Below are 17296 nucleotides of genomic sequence, written 5' to 3'. Positions count from 1 at the left end.
ACAAGGAAGCTGCTCAGAACATTTTTTTTTAAGTCATTCTTCACTCAACACTTGCTTTTGGTGAGAATCTGCTGATTAACCCTGTCCTCCTCCCCAGGGCCATTTATCTTCTACTACTTCTCTGACCTTGTCAAGCTTTGGTTCCCCCACTAAAGGAATTTCAAACATAAGACAGCAGCTGGACAGAGATTTTGTTGGATGGAGAGCCTTCCAGAAGTGCTTGGCCTTGAAAATCTTTATCTACAGATAACAAACTTGGCTGAGTGAGATGCTTTTGGAGGAAGTCACTTTAACAGCTGTACACTTAACGCCATTCCCTGGGCAAATCCCAGCCTGGGGGCCCCACGCTCCCTCCCCGTGGCAAGCAGTTACAGTCAGCATGGACTACAGCTTAAAAGGTGTCTGCCATGTCCTGAAAGCCGTTCTTGGGGGGGGGGGGGCGCTCTTGCCAGGCCCCCTCCTGAGTACAGCTGTGCAGGAGCGCTCCAGCCTACCCCCTAGAGGCCCTGGGGATGCCAGAACTTTGTGTTCTCACAATGTTTATCCCTTGTTCACCATCCCAGAAGGAACCTCCACTGCCTCTCCTGCTGTGCTCTCCCTCCACCCTGCTCTGATTCTCCTCCCCAGTAAACACCCCTCTCCTCTCCAGAGCCTAAACCCCTCTACTATGGGGTTCACAAAGCCCTCCACACCCTCAGCCCTCACCTCCTGCAGTAGATGACACCTAGCTCCCCTGCCCCTAAGGGCTCGGCTTCCCCATGGCCCTCCCCAGCACTGGCTGCTCATTTTCTCACAGTCCGCTAGCTCAGGGTCAGGAGGTGGGGTCACCAGCCTCCCTGCTCCCCAAGGCCACATCCATTTCCCCTCCACTCTCCAAGGTTTAAGCCAGACCTCAACCCATGCCCACCTCCCTCCTGGTCACTCCCCTTACTTACCGAAGACTTTGGCAATGAGCTCACAGCCTTCTCTCCACCCGACTGCCACCACCATCCAAGGTGGCCTCTGTGGCCCATCCATCCCACATCCTGGCTCTCCGTCCCTTGACTTCATCTCCAAATACCTTCCCCTCCACTCCATTTCAGCCACAGCTTCCCATGGGCAGAACGTCTGAGATCCGGAACCCACACACCTGTACCCGCGTGTCATACTCTCCCAACCTTCCGGCCCATCCATCCAGTTACTCCCATCACATTAGCGCTCATTCCTCAGCAAGGCCTCAAATCCATTCATTTCTCCAATTTCTCCCAGTCTACCAGCCCCCTCTGGCCTTACGTCACTCACTCCCTACCCTGCTTGAACTGCGGGCTCCGTCTCTTCAGTTACTCTCTTGTTCAACTCCTCAACATCACCACTGTCTTTCTAACCCCAACCCTGGACAAGTCGAACAGCCTTTTTCTGTGCAGATCTCATGATGGAGAAAAGCACACAGCCTAGGAGAGTGGGGCCTCCAGATCAATGGCCACACATCTCAGCTGGGTCCTCTACCCTGACCACAGTTCTCTGTCCTAGTGCCACGGGGCCCACCCTGGGGAGCACAGCACTCCTCTGACCGAAACCTGATCCAGTCTCTCCAGCTCCTCGGCGGCCTTGAGCCACATTTCCTGCTCTCGTCCTCCTACATGGACGACCTTTCCCCGGACCGAGAAACTTCAAGCAGCATCTAAACAAATGAAAGTACTCCGGTCTCTCTCATCTGAAAAGTACATAAATAAGCCTCTCTTGAGCACATCCCCCTCCACCCACTGCCCCGTCTCTCTTCCCCTTCATAATCAGATGTCTAGCTCCCTGCCTCGATTTCCCCATCTCCTTGCCCTGCTGTCATCAGGCTCCTGCCTCCACCAGCCACAGCTGCTTGCACAAGGTCACAGGTGTTGCTCTGACACAGCTGACCCTCCCTCCTTGCCCGTGCCTCTGAGACATCACACTCCTGCTGTCTACCTGTATCTCAGCCCCCTCGTCCCATGACCCCTAAGGTTGCAGGTCACCTAAGATCTCTCACAGGCCTTCTGCTCTCAAAACTTCAACTCCCATCAAACGCTGATGCCTCACAAATCTACATCTTCAGACATGTTCGGCCAACTGCCTGCTAGACTTTTCCACTCAGATGCCGCAGAGGCTACCGCTCAGTGACACCATGGCCAGAACCAAATTACCTTCTCTTCAACTCACTTCTCCTCTACCTCACTCTTCTCAGTGAATGGCAGCCCCACCCATCCTGTCCCAGGGCAGACCCGCACCCAGCATATAACTAAAGATCAATATTTGCAGAATAAAAATGAACCACTGAGCCTCCCTCATTCTCCACAGCCAATCACCACGAATTATCAATTTTACCTCCTACTATATCCCCGTGCTTCTTTCTTAATTGAGGCTGGCTGCCTCCTACACATCCTTCAGAAGGCTTCAGGGACCCTAACTCCGGAGGGACAGGGATCTTGCCCGCTGTTCCCACGGCCCGTGACTGCCGCCATGGCCCGGACCACCACGCACTGTCCGGCCCGCCCTGATGAGTGACACCCCACTGCACTGGGCGCTCCATCTCCATAAGCGCCCACGGCCGGGCACACAGGAGCCTCCCAGCAAGCACTGAACGGATGGAGCGAAGGAATGTAAGAGTAATGAGCGAAAGGGCCACGGATGACACGCGATAGCGGAGAGAAGGCCGGAAGGCCCCGCGACAGGCAGGACCTCTGGCTGTGCAAGCCCCACGCCCGGAGCGGCCCCACGCGGCAGCCGAGCAGCCCCGCCCCCAAGTCACGCGGTGGTCCCCACGGCCAATGGAAACGGTCCGCTGGCCTCCTCGGCGGACGCTCCCGGCCCGCGCGCGGCTTCTCAGCCAATGGGAGCGGCCTTCGTCGCCCTCGAGGCGGGGCGGGGCGGGGCGGGGCGCGGGCTCCTGGGATGGCGGGATTGCGGGCCTATTCTCACGTCGCGTTCCCTCCAGCGTAGTCTGGGCTCCTGCTCTGCCAAGCGACGGATGATGGGGCCTCTGGGCGCCCGGCGCGGCCTGGAGTGGCTGCTGGGCCTCTACTTCCTCTCCCACATCCCCATCACCCTGCTCGTGGACCTGCAGGCGGTGCTTCCGCGCGATCTCTACCCCGTGGAGGTGAGGGCGCCGTCTGTCCTAGCCGCCGGTCGCCGAGGTTGGCGCCCCTCGGCGTAGCGATTGCCCCGGCGTCCCCGTGATCTCCCCGCCTGCCTGGCGCCCCGCCTCGCCCTGGCGCCCCGCCTCGCCCACTCAGGGTTCCCTCCTGCCTTCCTTGGGTCCCGCCGGCGCTCCGGCCCCTCCTTACCCTTCAACTCGACTTCTTCCTCGGGGTTTTCTTTGTCTCTCCCAGCCGCTTCCCCAAGGCTCCTGGGGCCAAACACCTTGCTCCTTTTAAAGACAGTTCTTCCCTGGGTTTAAGACTCACACACCCCAGCTCTGGTCAGTTGTCAGTATTTGAGGGAAGTAGCCTGGATGAACCAGTGTCTAAATTATGGACACATGTTGGATTTGTTTTCAAGTTGTGTTTCTTGGGAGAGCTTTAAAAATACCGACTAATCCCAAAGAAATAACGCAAGTAGTATTAGACCCCTCTAAGGGACATTCGCAGAGCGTCCTGATTTCAAGATTAGGATCCAGCAACTTCAAAAGCTCGTAAGTAAACGACACCTTTTCAAATCGGCCTTTTTTATTGGGTTTGAGCAAGAATGAGCATCTGAGTAGAAACGGGGGCGAAAGCCCCATTTCCTGGTTGTTGGAGAGCATTCTTTACCCCAAACTTTAACTTTTGCTTTAAATGCTTTTTATTTATTGAGTTTTATTTTCATGTCTGGACCCTATAACCTTCTATCACGGAATTCCAGTCCTCAGTTCTACACTTCTCCAATCTGTCTGCAGAACTATAGGCAAGCCTGACGTGTCTACCTAAAGATTTGATTTTACCTCTGTTTCTCCTTAAATGCTTTTTCTCTGCAGAGCAGGGGTTCTTAACCTGAGGTCCATGAACCCCTAAGAGGGCATGCAAAATCGTGTGTGCCTTGTTTTCCATAGCTTCCATCAACTTTTCCAGGGGTCTGACCCTCCCCAAAAGGTTAAGAGCCACTGCTCAACAATAAACCCCCACTCCGTAGTCTGGTTTGTTTCTAGCTCCAAGCATAAATGGGAAGACCTCTGACCTACCTTTTCCTGGGAAAAGTGTAGGTTGTGTGTGGCAAGAGCATTGTCTGGGGACGTGGTTCTTCCAAGAACTTCTTGAGTTCCTTGGGCAAGTCAGGGCTCTGTAGCTTCAACTGTCAAGTAGGAGAGAGATGAGTTAAATCACAAGCTCAAACATATACAAGATGTATTAGTTTCCTATTGCTTCTGTAACAAATTACAAAAATACAGTGATTTAAAACAACACGAATTTATTATCTTTCAGTTCTGGAGGTCAGAAGTTTGAAATGAGTCTTGTAGGCCTCGTTCCTTCTGAAGGTCGTAGTGGCGGATCTGTTCCTTGCCTCTTCCAGTTTCTGGTGGCTGTGGGTGTTCTTGGCTTGTGGCCACATCACATCAATCTCTGCTTCGGTCCATCACTTTGCTGCCTTTTCTTCTTTAGTCCAATCTCCCTCTGCCCAACTTTTATAAGGACACTTGTAATTACATTTAGGGCCCACCAGATAACCAGGATAGTCTTCCCATCTCCAAATCCTTAACTTAATCACATCTGCAAAGTCACTTTTGCCAAATAGGGTTACATTCATAGGTTCCAGGGATTAAGATGTGGATGTCTTTGGGAGCCATTATTCAGCCTACGACACAGGCCCAGGTGGTACATGATCCTTCTAAACAGGTTGTCACAGCTCCGCATTAGCCATTAGTTGCCTTGAAGAAAGGAGAGCCATGTCTGTGCAAAGTCTGTGGGGCCAGCAGAACTCAAGCAGGCTGCCTGTTCACAGTCTCTGATGTTATGAGTCCCTTTAATACTAGGCAGTCATAGGACTTCCCTGGTGGTCCAGTGGGTAAGTCTCTGCACTCCCAATTTGGGGGGCCCGGTTCGATCCCTGGTCGGGGAACTAGATCCCACACGCCTGCCGCAACGAAAATCCCAAGTGCCGCAACTAAGACCCGGCACAGGCAAAATAAATACATACATACATACATACATACATAGCAGTTATGTTACTCCAGGTAGCCAACCGTTCCAGACTTAACAGCTGTTGGTTTTCTTATCTTTTGTGAATGTGCCATTCCCACAAGTTCTTGCTCTCCACTCACAAAATACAATTAAAATGTTTCCAAAATCATAAAGACCCCATTTAAACTTATATATTTGATTTGGTAGTTTTCTCAACTTTATTTTTTTAAGTTGACTTGTTGTAAAAGGTCAAGGGCCAACATAGGCAGGATCTGACCAGAAACTCTGTAACTGTTGGTGTGTGTGTGTGTGTGTCTGTCTGTCTGTGATACTGTTTAAAGACCTTAGTAACACAGGGGCCACCCAGCTTGGAAGGCCTGTGTCTCTATTCACCCTTGTTGCTTTGGGGTGGGCAATGATGGTTTTGTTGCTTCTGTATGGGGAAATAATAATAAAAGCCCTGAGTTATTTTCACATTCTCTTTGAAAAATGCCAAATTTTAACATCTGTTGTGTTTTTCCTCCCTAAATAGAAGGAATTTCTCCAGAACTAAAAAGCTTGTGGAGATCACATAATGGTTAGGCTAAAATTTGCAAATATCTTTCTTGGTTTGAAGCAGATCAACACTTGGAAAAACTCTTACTGTGAAACAATAAGAATTTAGTTTGGATTAGAACATGGAGAGGATGGGAAGCATTTTGTAGTATCATCTGCAGCTGGGTAGCATTGCTTCTGTTAAAATACGGGAAAACAAGTGAGCATCTAAATGCTGAAAGTTTGTGCGCTCGTTCTAAGAGGAGTGCAAGACTGTTCAGTAGCAACTTCGGTCTAGAAATCCATGTGCGTAGGCCAGGTGAATATTTTAATGGATAACAATGATAAGTTGAGTCAAATGTGAGTCAGTTATAAATGGAAACAGTTTTATTTTGGGGGGTCTTACCTAATAATTATTAATGACCAGTTGCATGCTGAGATTTTAATAGGATTAAATTGAACTTCTCCAAATATGTATTACATTAAGTAATCTTAACATTTACTGTGTGCTAGCCATTGTTCTAATGACTGTAAGTATTAACTCTTTTTATCTTACCAACAGCGAGGTAGGTACTATAACTGGGAAACAAGTTTAGTGAGATTAAGTGCTTTGCCCAGAGCCAGTACTCAGAGCCAGGCACTCAGCCCCTGGGTACCATGCTCATCACTCTGCTTGGGGGTTAAGGACGTTGACCCTCCACAGTCGAAAATCCATGTACAGTTTATAGTCAGCCCTCCATACCCACGTTCCTATCTTCAAATTCAGCCAGCCACCGACTGACCGTGTAGTACTGTAGTATTTACTGTTGAAAAAAACTGCATATATGCGGACCTGCACAGTTCAAACCCGTGTTGTTCAAGGGTCAGCTGTGTTTTAAATTTTGCTGTTATCATCCTGCAGCCCTTAGAAATTAGTGTTGTACAAATCTGCCTGGATTTATGAAATAGGTGAATCTGAATGTATACGAATTAAATAGAAAGTGAAGTTCGAATGAACCAGAATGCCTTTTTTTAAAAAATAAATTTGTTTTTGGCTGCATTGGGTCTTTGTTGCTGCGTGTGGGCTTTCTCTAGTTGCAGCGAGCGGGGGCTACTCTTCGTTGCGGTGCGCGGGCTTCTCATTGCAGTGGCTTCTCTTGTTGCAGAGCACAGGCTCTAGGCGTGTGGGCTTCAGTTGTGGCACGCCGGCTCAGTAGTTGTGGCTCACAGGCTCTAGAGTGCAGGCTCAGTAGTTGTGGTGCACGGGCTTAGCTGCTCCGCGGCATGTGGGATCTTCCCGGGCCAGAGATCAAACCCATGTCCCCTGCATTGGCAGGCAGATTCTTAACCACTGTGCCACCAGGGAAGCCCAAATGAACCAGAATGCCTTTTAAATTCTGCAATAAATCTTTCAAAATACATCCTTCCAATTTTTTTTTTTAAAGTAAATCTAGAAAGCAAAGAAGGATCTTAAAAAATTTAGTCCAAGTTGCTTGTTTTACAGATGAGAAAATAGAGCCCCGGAGAGGTGCAGTGAATATTTATGAATATTTTCTACCACATTACCATCCTGAAAAGTGCTTAGAAGGAAGCTAAGGATATTGCTGTGAATTTAAATTTCAAGTCAAATTCAAGATCACTTGGTCAATAAATTGATTATCTAGCTAAGGCCTTTTTGTAATTAATATTATGCTAACAGAATGTTTGTTTCTGGATGTTTGCTTAAAGCTCACTTGCAGCACAGAGGCCTCTATTTCACAATAGTGAGCCTTTATCTTTAGATTAAAAATTAACAGGGAAAATATCTTTGGATTTTCCATTGTAAGCCAAATGCTCATCTTGGAAGCTGTCTTGATTTATCATAATATCAAGATGCCATCTCCAGGAGGTTAAATGTGAAATGTGACAGACCTTCAGTAGTCTATGTAGTGTGGAGAGCCCTAGGCTTTGGGCTCTTAAAAGAGCACAAAATGGGCAGCCTCAAACCCTCCTGCTTCCTTCCCCTGCCTGCAGCCTCGTCTATATGGATCTGCATCTTTTGATTTGACAGTGTCATCACGAAGGTGGGGCCCAAGCTAGAACTGAGACCACTCACTCTCCAGAGTGAGGCAGAGTCTGTTCCTCTGCAAATACACTACTGATCTCCTAAAAGAGAAAAACACTTTACAATTAGGGGGGTAAAGAATGACAAGGAACTTGAGATTTGGGGATAAGTTAGATTGTCTAAAATTGCAACTTCGCAGAGGTTAGATTTACCTCCCTTACACTTCCCCCCGCACCTCGCCCCCCAAAAAAAGACAAACTGTATTTGAGGCAATCTGGCCCTTGGAGCTTGCTGTGCAGTTGCTATTTTGAAAGGACAAACGTCAGGATGGTTTTCACATCATTTCTTTATAAAGAAGGCTACTGTTGGCAGATACTTCACGTTTGTGCGTTCAGCTGAGAGCCTACTAAGTGCCACATACTGTTGCTCCTGACAGTATCCACACCTGGACATGTGTTATCACAGACATGCTGGGTAGCACACGGGCTGGAAGAGCTGAGGAAAGCTGCTGGGAGAAGGTAACATTTCAGTTAGAGCCAGTGAGTTTTTATTAAATGACCATCTAGGCTGCACCACAAAAGCCAGCTGGGTGTGCCGTCTGCTGCCAAGGGAGCTGGGTAGTGAGAGGCTCTGCCAGCGGGTTGGACCTGCTGAAGCCTGTCCTGCCAGGTAGCTGTATTCATTGTGATCCTCATCTTTTCCCAGCTGAGAAACCTGCGGCAGTGGTATACTGAGGAGTTCAAAGACCCCCTGCTACAGAACCCCCCGGTGTGGTTTAAGTCCTTCCTGTTTTGCGAGCTTGTGTTTCAGCTGCCTTTCTTTCCTGTCGCAACATATGCCTTCTTCAAAGGTTAGTAAATGGGGAAATCCCATTTTTGCTCTGAAACCAGGTCCCAGAAATCTTTTGGGAAAGTTTTACCAAGGGAGAGGGGAGTGGTCCCTGGAGGCTGTATGAGGGTGATATAGGATTGGTGGGAACGGCCAGGATAGATCTTGTATAGGGACATTAATGTGGCTCAGGCTAGTGTCTGTGGTCAGCTGGGCTGCAGGACTGCCTCAGTCAACTGGAAATCTCTCACACACATGAAACCTGAGGCTACTTTCAAGTTTGAACTTTTTCCTTTTTATTGTCCCTCCCCCCCCCACCTCACCCCCCCAACAGAATTTCTTTTTTGTCGGTGCGTTTACTTTTCTGCTTTGGGTGGTATCATACTGGCTTTTAAGCAGTAGCATCAAGCTAATGTCTAAATGGCTTAACTTCTCATTTAAAAATTATTCTTACAGTGTCCCCATGACGAATGCCTTTAAAAAGAAGGTGGCCATACCAGTGTTCATGGTAACTAAGCTTGTACAGCTTCTCTCCCACTGGAACCCCCAAGCCATCTCTTAGCAGAATCTCTTGATCCCTCTCACCTATATATAATTATTTAGCAAAGAGATGTTGCTGACAGGGCTGCCCCCGCCTCCTCCCCTTCCCCCAATTGCATTTTAGACCAACCTGGTTTAACTAGTAATGGCGATTTAACTGCCCTAGAGTTTTTCTGAATTAATTCTGACACCACCCAGTGTTCTTTGGCAGTCAGTGGCTAGGGCTCCAGCTGTCACATAAGTCTGCACCTTGGGCATTATTATATCACATCCAGTTTCCACTTGGTGGAAAAGGAGCTAGAATGATTCAGCTGAAGGGAGCAGGCAGAGACAGGGTGGAGGATGCTGTGGACATACCTGGAGCCATGAGCAGATCTAACCCTTATATCTTTCTCTCCTCGATGACCTCAGGAGGCTGCAGGTGGATCCGCACCCCTGCAATCATCTACTCGGTTCAAACGATGACAACTCTGATTCCAATCCTCTCCACATTTCTACTCGAGGATTTCTCCAAAGCCAGTTGTTTCAGAGGACAAGGACCTAAGACTTTCCACGAACGACTATTCCTTATGTCTGTCTACATGCCCTACTTTCTCATCCCTCTTGTACTTCTGCTTTTCATGTTGCACAACCCCTACTACAAGTCTGAGGAGAAAAGAAAGAAAAAATGAGGAAAAATCACCCCGGGTCCAGGGGAGAGGTGACCACGGGGCAGTTTCCTGTTGGACCCAGTACCAGGAAAATGCTCAGAACCCATATTTTCAGTAGTATTTGAAACACACCAGCAGCAACACACAAGGCCAAGGCACTGGCAGGAGGCACATCAAACCCTCGTCTTCCAAGGGCACTGGCATAAACAGACCGATCACCTGAGGATGAGCAGAGGGGTGAGGGCTAGGTTATAGGGAAGTGGTGCCAAAGGCCTCACTGTGTGCCCAAGTGCCATTGTAGGATTACTAAAGGCAGGACCAGACCAGACACCAGATAAACCTCCAAGCAACACGGCCTACTTGGCATGTTCATGAGTCATTTGATCCACAGTATACCTGTGACTAACCCTTTGACTCATGACTCTACAGCGTGTCACTGGGGTGTCTCAGGCCATTTTTAAGCTTGAAGCTGTGCCTCTGTGATGTTCATTAAAAACTGTTTTCTTGTCCCCACACCTAGGTGGGGGTGAGCTATTCTGTAAGAGGGTTAAACTTAGTTTTCCTTAAACGTTCAACCTTGACATGACCTTCAGTCAGAAATGGGTCACATTGGAAGGTGTACTGTTCCCGTCTTAAACAGGTTGTCCCAGGAGAAGAGATTTTTTAAAGTCTCCTTGTTTATGCTCTTCCCAAGCCTCAGTCTTCTGTTACTTTTTACAGACCACCTAACATAAGTTCCTTTCACATCTGGTGTCTCAAACCTGCGCTGGAGGTGTCCCTCCTACTGGATAACTTCGTCCTACCAAATAGTTTAATAATTCCTTCCTGTCTCATTCCCAGTCAAAGGCAACGGGTGGCGGGGAGCTGTGCATGACAGGTCCAGAGTGTGCATATAGGGTCTCTTCACGTTAGTACTTGGTATTCTGCTAGCTTTCTCTAAATTCATACTCGAGGCCAACTCAAAAAAAAAAAAAAAAGAAACTTGTGAACACACATGGAAAATGGTAGATGCTGGTTCTGGTTAGTTCCCCCTTTTTGCCTGTTTTGCTTACAAGCCCTAATGGTCTGATTGTTGGGAGCATCGTCTGACTCCTGTGTCTGGTCAAAATAAAGGTAGCTGCTGACCACTGCCTGGTTTGTTTTGTGGACCAGGGGCTAGAGAGCCCAGGGTTCTCTTACAAAGGGTTAAATGTACATTTCAAGGGCACCAGGAAAAGAGGTAGATCAAGCCATTTGAAAATAATAATTTATTGCTTTTCCTTCCAAAGCTTTGTGAATTTACAAAAAAAGTTTATAGGCCGCTCAGTTCAGACTGAGAATGCAAGAGGTGAGAACCTGGACCACAATGGCCACTGGGTGTTCGCCTGCAGATAGGCACTGACGTCTGAAACAAGCTCCCCCAGATTTGTTTTATTGCCTTCAGAGATGCTGCATTCCTCACACACCATCTCACACAACACACTTGGGTCATTAGTCAAGTCACTGGATTGGTACAGAGGTTTTTTTGTTTTGGGGGTTGTGGGGTTTTTTCTTTTTTTTGCCCTCCTGCTAGAAAATGAAATTTTCAGTTCATTTCTGAAAAATAAATTGGTCAATAAATTCATTTTGTTCTGCTTCTACTTTACACAGAGCTTCGTATTCAACCCGATACCTGAAAAACAAAATTGTTAGAAGCCCTCAAAATGGATGAAATAAACCATGGACTTAATTCTTCTAGAGAAGAATGTTAAGTGATTTAGATGATTCCAAGAAACGGTGTGAGTTCAAAATGAAGTTAGTGAGGGCAAGAAAGAGAGAAAAAATAAGAGGCAAAGCCCTACCTAGGGCCACCCATGAGAAGTCTCCAGCCCTGCGAGTCTTCCTTTCAGAGAGCCAGCCAACTCTGGACACTCACTACCTGAGTGTTCGTGCTCTCAAACTACTAGAGGCTGTCTGATAGTGACATTTTTTTTCCCATGAAATGTAATTTTATTTTTATTTTAATCAGGATGACAAGTTAAGACACTATTCCTGGGAGAACGATGATGAAGAATAAGGACAAGAGGTGACCATTCGAAAAGGAAAAATAGAACTGCAGTTCAGTAAAGAACCTGCTTTATGTCAGAACTTCTTACCTTTCAAGCTGCATTTTCTTTTCAGCTATTAGTGCCTGGAGTTGCTGCTGTTGGGCTTCTCTCTGTTTTGCTATAGATTTGAGCAAGTTCCGAGCACCAATGGCCTAGAAAAACACGATACTGCCAAAGAAAGCCATGGCTTCATTAAAGTCCTCAAGTGGGGAAGGGACGCTGCCTGGGGCCGGTGGAGGGTGGGGCGCAGCGTGGGGAAAGTTGAGCCTCAGAGCTTTAGGAGTCAGTCAGAAAGGCTTAATTAACCTCACGATCCCAAAGTGCCTGGTGAGAACGGAACTGCAGCTCTGACGCAGACCTAGGAGTGTCCCCAGAGCCTGGCACACGGTGGCCCATTTGGTGTGCCATTTGTGTCCTTTGCCAAGTCATCTACACTATGCACGCCTTCATTTTTTCATTTATAAAATGAGGGTAAACACCTATCTCAGTGATGACGTGAAGATTAAAGGAAACAATGACTGAAAGTACACTGGCATATAAGAGTTCAATAGTAGGTTAACTGGACCAGGAATTATTTCAGGTGTACAACATAATCATTCAATATTTGCAAGGCTATTCTTATTTAAAATCTTGTTCTAATTAAAGAATCCCCGCCCACCTTCCCCTACCCCCAAATAAGTCAAGAGGGCAGAAGGATGAGAGGCTAGTGAACCAGGCCAAGATTTAGACAAAACTCATGCTGATCTTACCTTCATCTTCTCATTTTCTGCTTCTTTTGCAAGTTGGTCAACAAGCTCAATTAAACCACCAACTATTTTCTGAAACTGGCCAATTTCTTTTGGGGAAAGAACAAAACAATGTTTTATTTTCTCAGCATCACCACTCTCCCTCAGCATTCTCTTGCAGCAAGAGGGCAGGGCTAACTGCGCCTTCTAATTTGTGTCAGAAAACATTTGGTGTCTGACACCCTTGGTCTGAACCTAGAGAAGCGTGGCCAGGTGCCCAGAGCTGGACTGGGGCGTATTTGGATCTTGAGGCACAAAGGGCTGTGTTCATGAAAGAACCGCCTCAGGACGTGAACACTGCCTCTAGACAAGCCTCAGATAAGACACTAGATTTCAGTTAATGGTGGGGTAGGGGCTTTCCACCTATGACCTGAGCTAATAAAAAGCTCAAAGCATTTAGGGACTTAATCTCGCATTTGCTTTTTTCAATGTCCTTGGGTGTAGTGGAACCCCATGTTACTGAGGAGTAAACTAAGGCCCAGAGGGTAGGACGACGTGCACACAGCAATCAGAAGACTGGTGAGAGAACCCACGCTACCTTTCACCAGTCAAGCTCTCTCCACAGCCTACAGATGTCCAAAAGCTCAGAAATCCCTGCTCTAGCTAGATCTGCTCTGTATTCACTGCTACTGGGTTTGCTTGGCTGCTGGGACAGAAGGCATCCCGGGTATCTCTAGCTAAAAAAAATGAGTCTTTTGAACTGCCTCTAGAAATTTTCACTCCAAATAATGGCAAGTCAGGGACTTCCCTGGCAGTCCAGTGATTAGGACTCTGCACTTCCACTGCAGGGGGCACGGGTTTGATCCCTGGTCAGGGAACTATTTATTTACTTATGGCCATGCCCTGAGGCATGGCAATCAATCAATCCATCAATAAAGGCAAGCCGGGCACTGAGAACACTATTTCTCCCAAGAAATCAAATCATAACTCCACTTCCCACCCCCAAGCCATAGTTCTGAAGTTTAAGGTTCCTGAGATGGCATATCTAAACAAATACCCTCCTCTCTCCATTGCAGTGTTTGTTTTGATTGGTGCTCTGGGACTACACAAGAAGGCAGGTAGACAAGGTGGGTGGCACACGGGAATTCATGAAGGCCAGGCTCAACCTTCTGGGAGCCAGCAGCTCCACTGTGGCAGGGCCAAAAGCTGCAGTCCGGGGGTGGGGGCGGGGCACAAAGCTGAGTGGCACCATGTCTCCCCAGATGACACTCACTGTCCACAAAGTCCTTGCACTCTTCCTTTAGCTCTATGGTCTGCTGGGTAACCTCTGGGTCCAACACCCGCAGCTTGTTCAGCTCATCAAAGTGCAGCCCTGCTTCACCCAGGATGTCCTTGGCCATGGCTGTAAAGAAACCAGCCCCAATCCCCGATCACTTCCCAGCCACTCAAGGAAATGCCTCCTTCCAGCCCAGCCCCACTCCTGGCCCCGGACACCAATGCCAAAAACCCAGATGTTCCAAAGGCTCCCCCTTCCCTCTGCCTCTGCCTCTCTCAGCCTCACCTGTTTCCTTTCCAGCTTCCCTAGAGAAGAGCAGTCCTGCTCTGAAGGGGTAACAGTGTCAGCCAGGAAGAGGTGTGTCATAGGAGCAAGGGTCAGGAAAGAATAAAGTCCAGTTGCTTGTCACAGGCATCGTTCATTCAACACACATTTCTTGAGGGCCTACTACATGCCAACACTGCTAGATGCTGGGGGTAAAGATGAGTACAACATGGTGCCCGCCCTGGAGGAGCACAGAGTTTAGCTGGAGGAAGACAGACATGTACACTGAAAAATAATACTGTGTTAAGTGCTTTTACAGAAATATCACTAAAGCGTGGAGGAGAATAGAACAGTTAACTTGGGGTGAGGAAGTGACATGTGAACTAAGTTGTGAGCCATAAGCATATTTATTTAACCACAGCTATGTACCCAAAAAGACATAAAAAAGCTTTTCAAATATAGTACAGGAACAACATAAAAGACAAGTAAAAGAAAATCTGAGTGAATTAAAAATTAAGGTTAAAAAAATAAGAAGCCAGGTGTAGGAATATTACCCAAAATGTACGCCACAGGCACAGCTGCCTGAACTGGGACCCAAAGGGGTCAGTCTCTTTCTAGCAGAAAACACAAAAAGAAGTGAAATATCATCAAGAACATACCGATAAGGGCCAAGGAAAGGCATTCCAAGCAGAGAAAACAGCCTGGACAAGAGCATGAAGCCACTGGAAGGGCCTATCCTGCCTAGAAGATGAAAAGACAGAGGATGGAGCCGGAAAGGTCGGATGGAGCCAGATCAGAAACACCCTGTGTGCTAAGCTAAGGAGTTTGGCTTTTTTTTTTTTTCCGTAGACAAGAGAACCAGCAGAGATAACTTCTCCCTTCCCAGGCCACCTTGCATTCCTGGTCCAAAGGATGCCTCAACTCTGGGAAGGAAACACTGAAAACTCACCCTCGTTCTGGCTTAAACACACACACAAAATAAAATAAAATAAAAATAAGAGAGCACATACCCTGTCTAAAAAGGGAGGCAATGCTACTGAGGTCTAGCCATTGGCTGCTATACCAATTCCCACACCCCAGGTGTTCCGAAGGCTACCACAACCTGGCCCTGTGCCAGCCCTTCCCTCCCACCTCCCCCAGCCTCACCTGTTTCCCTTCCAGCTTCCTTAGAGAAGTTCTGTTCTCAATGGGGTGATTCTGCGAGTGACTTCCCGGGGTAGGTGTGCCATAGGAAGAGCAATGGTTAAAAAGACTTAAGCTCCATTCTTGCAAGAACTGATTTTCAAGAGGACCAGAAATCCAGATTAATATATGAAATCTGACTTTTAAAGGAGAGTATCTAATTCAAAACTTTTAAGCAAGGAAAAAAAAAAACATCCAACACTGTGTGGGCCAACTAATGTATGTTTGGCTGTGTATGACCGTGGTCCAAGCCTTTGGCCTCACTGGAGCCCATTCAAGTAAGTTGGCTAGCATCTTCATCTTGAAACATTTTAATCATCCAGAGCTCCCTTATAATTGGGCTTTTAAAAAAGATCTGTCTTCCTATTTGTTCTATCTACACATATAGTCTAAGCATTTAACACCTACCAGCTGATTAATTAGAACAACTGCTTCAAGTAACCTGAGGGCACAAAGATCTGCTTCAACTTCCACTCTCTTCCCTGAGAGCTTGCATTTATTCACAAACATCTACTGAGTCCCTGCTCTGGGGATAGAGAAGTGAAGAAAATGCTTTAATGCTTTCGCTTCTGACCTCTGGACAGACAGTAAAAAGATAATCATGAATTGTGATAACAGTATGAAGAAAAGCACATGGTGCTACGTGAAGCCGAAGCAGGAGGACATAATTCATATGTAAACAAAATTACAAAAAACATTTGTAAACAAAAGTCTTCTGAAAAAGTGACACTCTGAGACCTAAAGGGTGTCCAGAAGTTTTTCAAGTTAAAGGGGGAGGAGGTATTCCAGGCAGAAGGAAAAGCATGTGTGAAGATGCTGAGGCTGTGAGAAATGTGATGTGTTCCAAGAGCCAAAAGGCTAGCGTGGTAGAAACACTGAGCAAGGGGAAGAGAGAAACGGGATGAGGCGAGGTGGGGAGGCTAGGGCTAGATGGCAGAGGGCTCTGAAAGCTGCAGCAATGAGCCTGGATTTTCTCATAAGGGTAATTAATGGGCAGCCCGCAGAGTGGCATAGTCAAATATGCCTTTTAGAGAGATCACTCTAACCCAGGATGGAGAATGGGTTGGAGGGAATAAGAGGATGGAGCTACAACTATCTTGTTCATCACTGTTACCCGAGCATTTGGCATGGTGCCTGCACAGAACTGGCACTCAGCAAATGTCTGTGGCATGAATGGCTGTGACAACAAACAGAGCAAGCTATTTCAGTAACCAAGGCTTGGAGCTGAAGAAAAGTGTTCCGATTTGAGATGTTTTGTAAGTCGAGTTGATAGGACTTAGTAAAGGATGATTGAATGCAGGGGTTTGAGGAGGAGTGAAGGAGAGTCAGGCAAGATTCCCGTGTATCTGGCCGGAGCCAGCTGCACGGTTGGAAGGCACATAGTTGAATGAGATGGGTCAGACCGAAGAGCAAGTGTAGGCAGAGGGTTCACAGCCGACTACGGCATTCTCTCCCAGCTACCACCACACGCGCACCTGAGGAGCACCGAGCACAAAAGCCGGACTAAGCTCCCTGAAGATCAGGGTGGTAACGCGCTCTCCACCCCCCGGGCCCCCGGGCTCTTCCGGACCCACGCTGGGCGCTACGAGCAGGCTCCATCCGTGGGGTGTGGGGAAAATTAGGAAGACCTGGGTGATGGAGCTGGCTGTCTTCACTACGTAAACTCCTTGAACTTATCTGAGCCTCAGTTTCCTCCTAAAATGGTTGCGAGCATCAGCGCGTAAAGCTCCAGGCCCTAGCCGGGGGTAAAACCGGTCCCAGAGCCGGGCGGAATTCCCACGTTTCTTTCACCCTGGGAAGGCTTTTCCTCGGGCCGCGGGCCTGTCAGGCTCATCTTGCCCCGGGCCCGCCCACGTCCCCCGACCCGAAGTTCATGGCTTACCTGTTTACCCCGGCGGCGGCGGCTGCGACCCAGGCTGACGTCGACAGGCAGCTTCTCTCTCCGGTCAGTGGCAGCCGGCGCCCTGCTCGCCAGCCTCAGCAGCGGCCACGGCTACTAGACCTGTTTACGCCTAACATCACTTCCCGACATCGTAAGCCCGTACACCCGCAGAGCCTGCTGGGAAACAGAGGCCTGAGAGGAGAGACGGCTGCCTACAAGACCCA

At 48.0% G+C, this 17296-nt stretch overlaps 2 protein-coding genes across 2 annotated transcripts; one reads left to right on the top strand and one right to left on the bottom strand.

The window, feature by feature from the left end:
* The first annotated feature begins 2715 nt into the window (after nt 1-2715).
* TMEM97 (transmembrane protein 97) lies at nt 2716-11280 on the top strand. The gene is made up of 3 exons (XM_079905789.1): nt 2716-3106; nt 8365-8509; nt 9439-11280. The coding sequence occupies exons 1-3, from the start codon at nt 2840-2842 to the stop codon at nt 9696-9698; spliced, it is 672 nt and encodes a 223-aa protein (XP_079761915.1). The 5' UTR covers nt 2716-2839; the 3' UTR covers nt 9699-11280.
* Nucleotides 11191-17252, bottom strand: IFT20 (intraflagellar transport 20). Its single transcript, XM_079905790.1, is given in 7 exon segments — nt 11191-11328; nt 11792-11895; nt 12493-12578; nt 13742-13870; nt 14030-14063; nt 14066-14249; nt 17073-17252. Coding segments are annotated over 6 exon segments (480 nt in total). The 5' UTR covers nt 14111-14249; nt 17073-17252; the 3' UTR covers nt 11191-11246.
* Between the last annotated feature and the right edge of the window lie 44 nt (nt 17253-17296).

The sequence above is a fragment of the Stenella coeruleoalba genome (assembly GCF_951394435.1).
Source record: "Stenella coeruleoalba genome assembly, chromosome: 19".
NCBI lineage: Eukaryota > Metazoa > Chordata > Mammalia > Artiodactyla > Delphinidae > Stenella > Stenella coeruleoalba.
The sequence above is the reverse complement of the archived record's forward strand: the minus strand, read 5'-3'. Positions and strand labels throughout refer to the sequence as shown.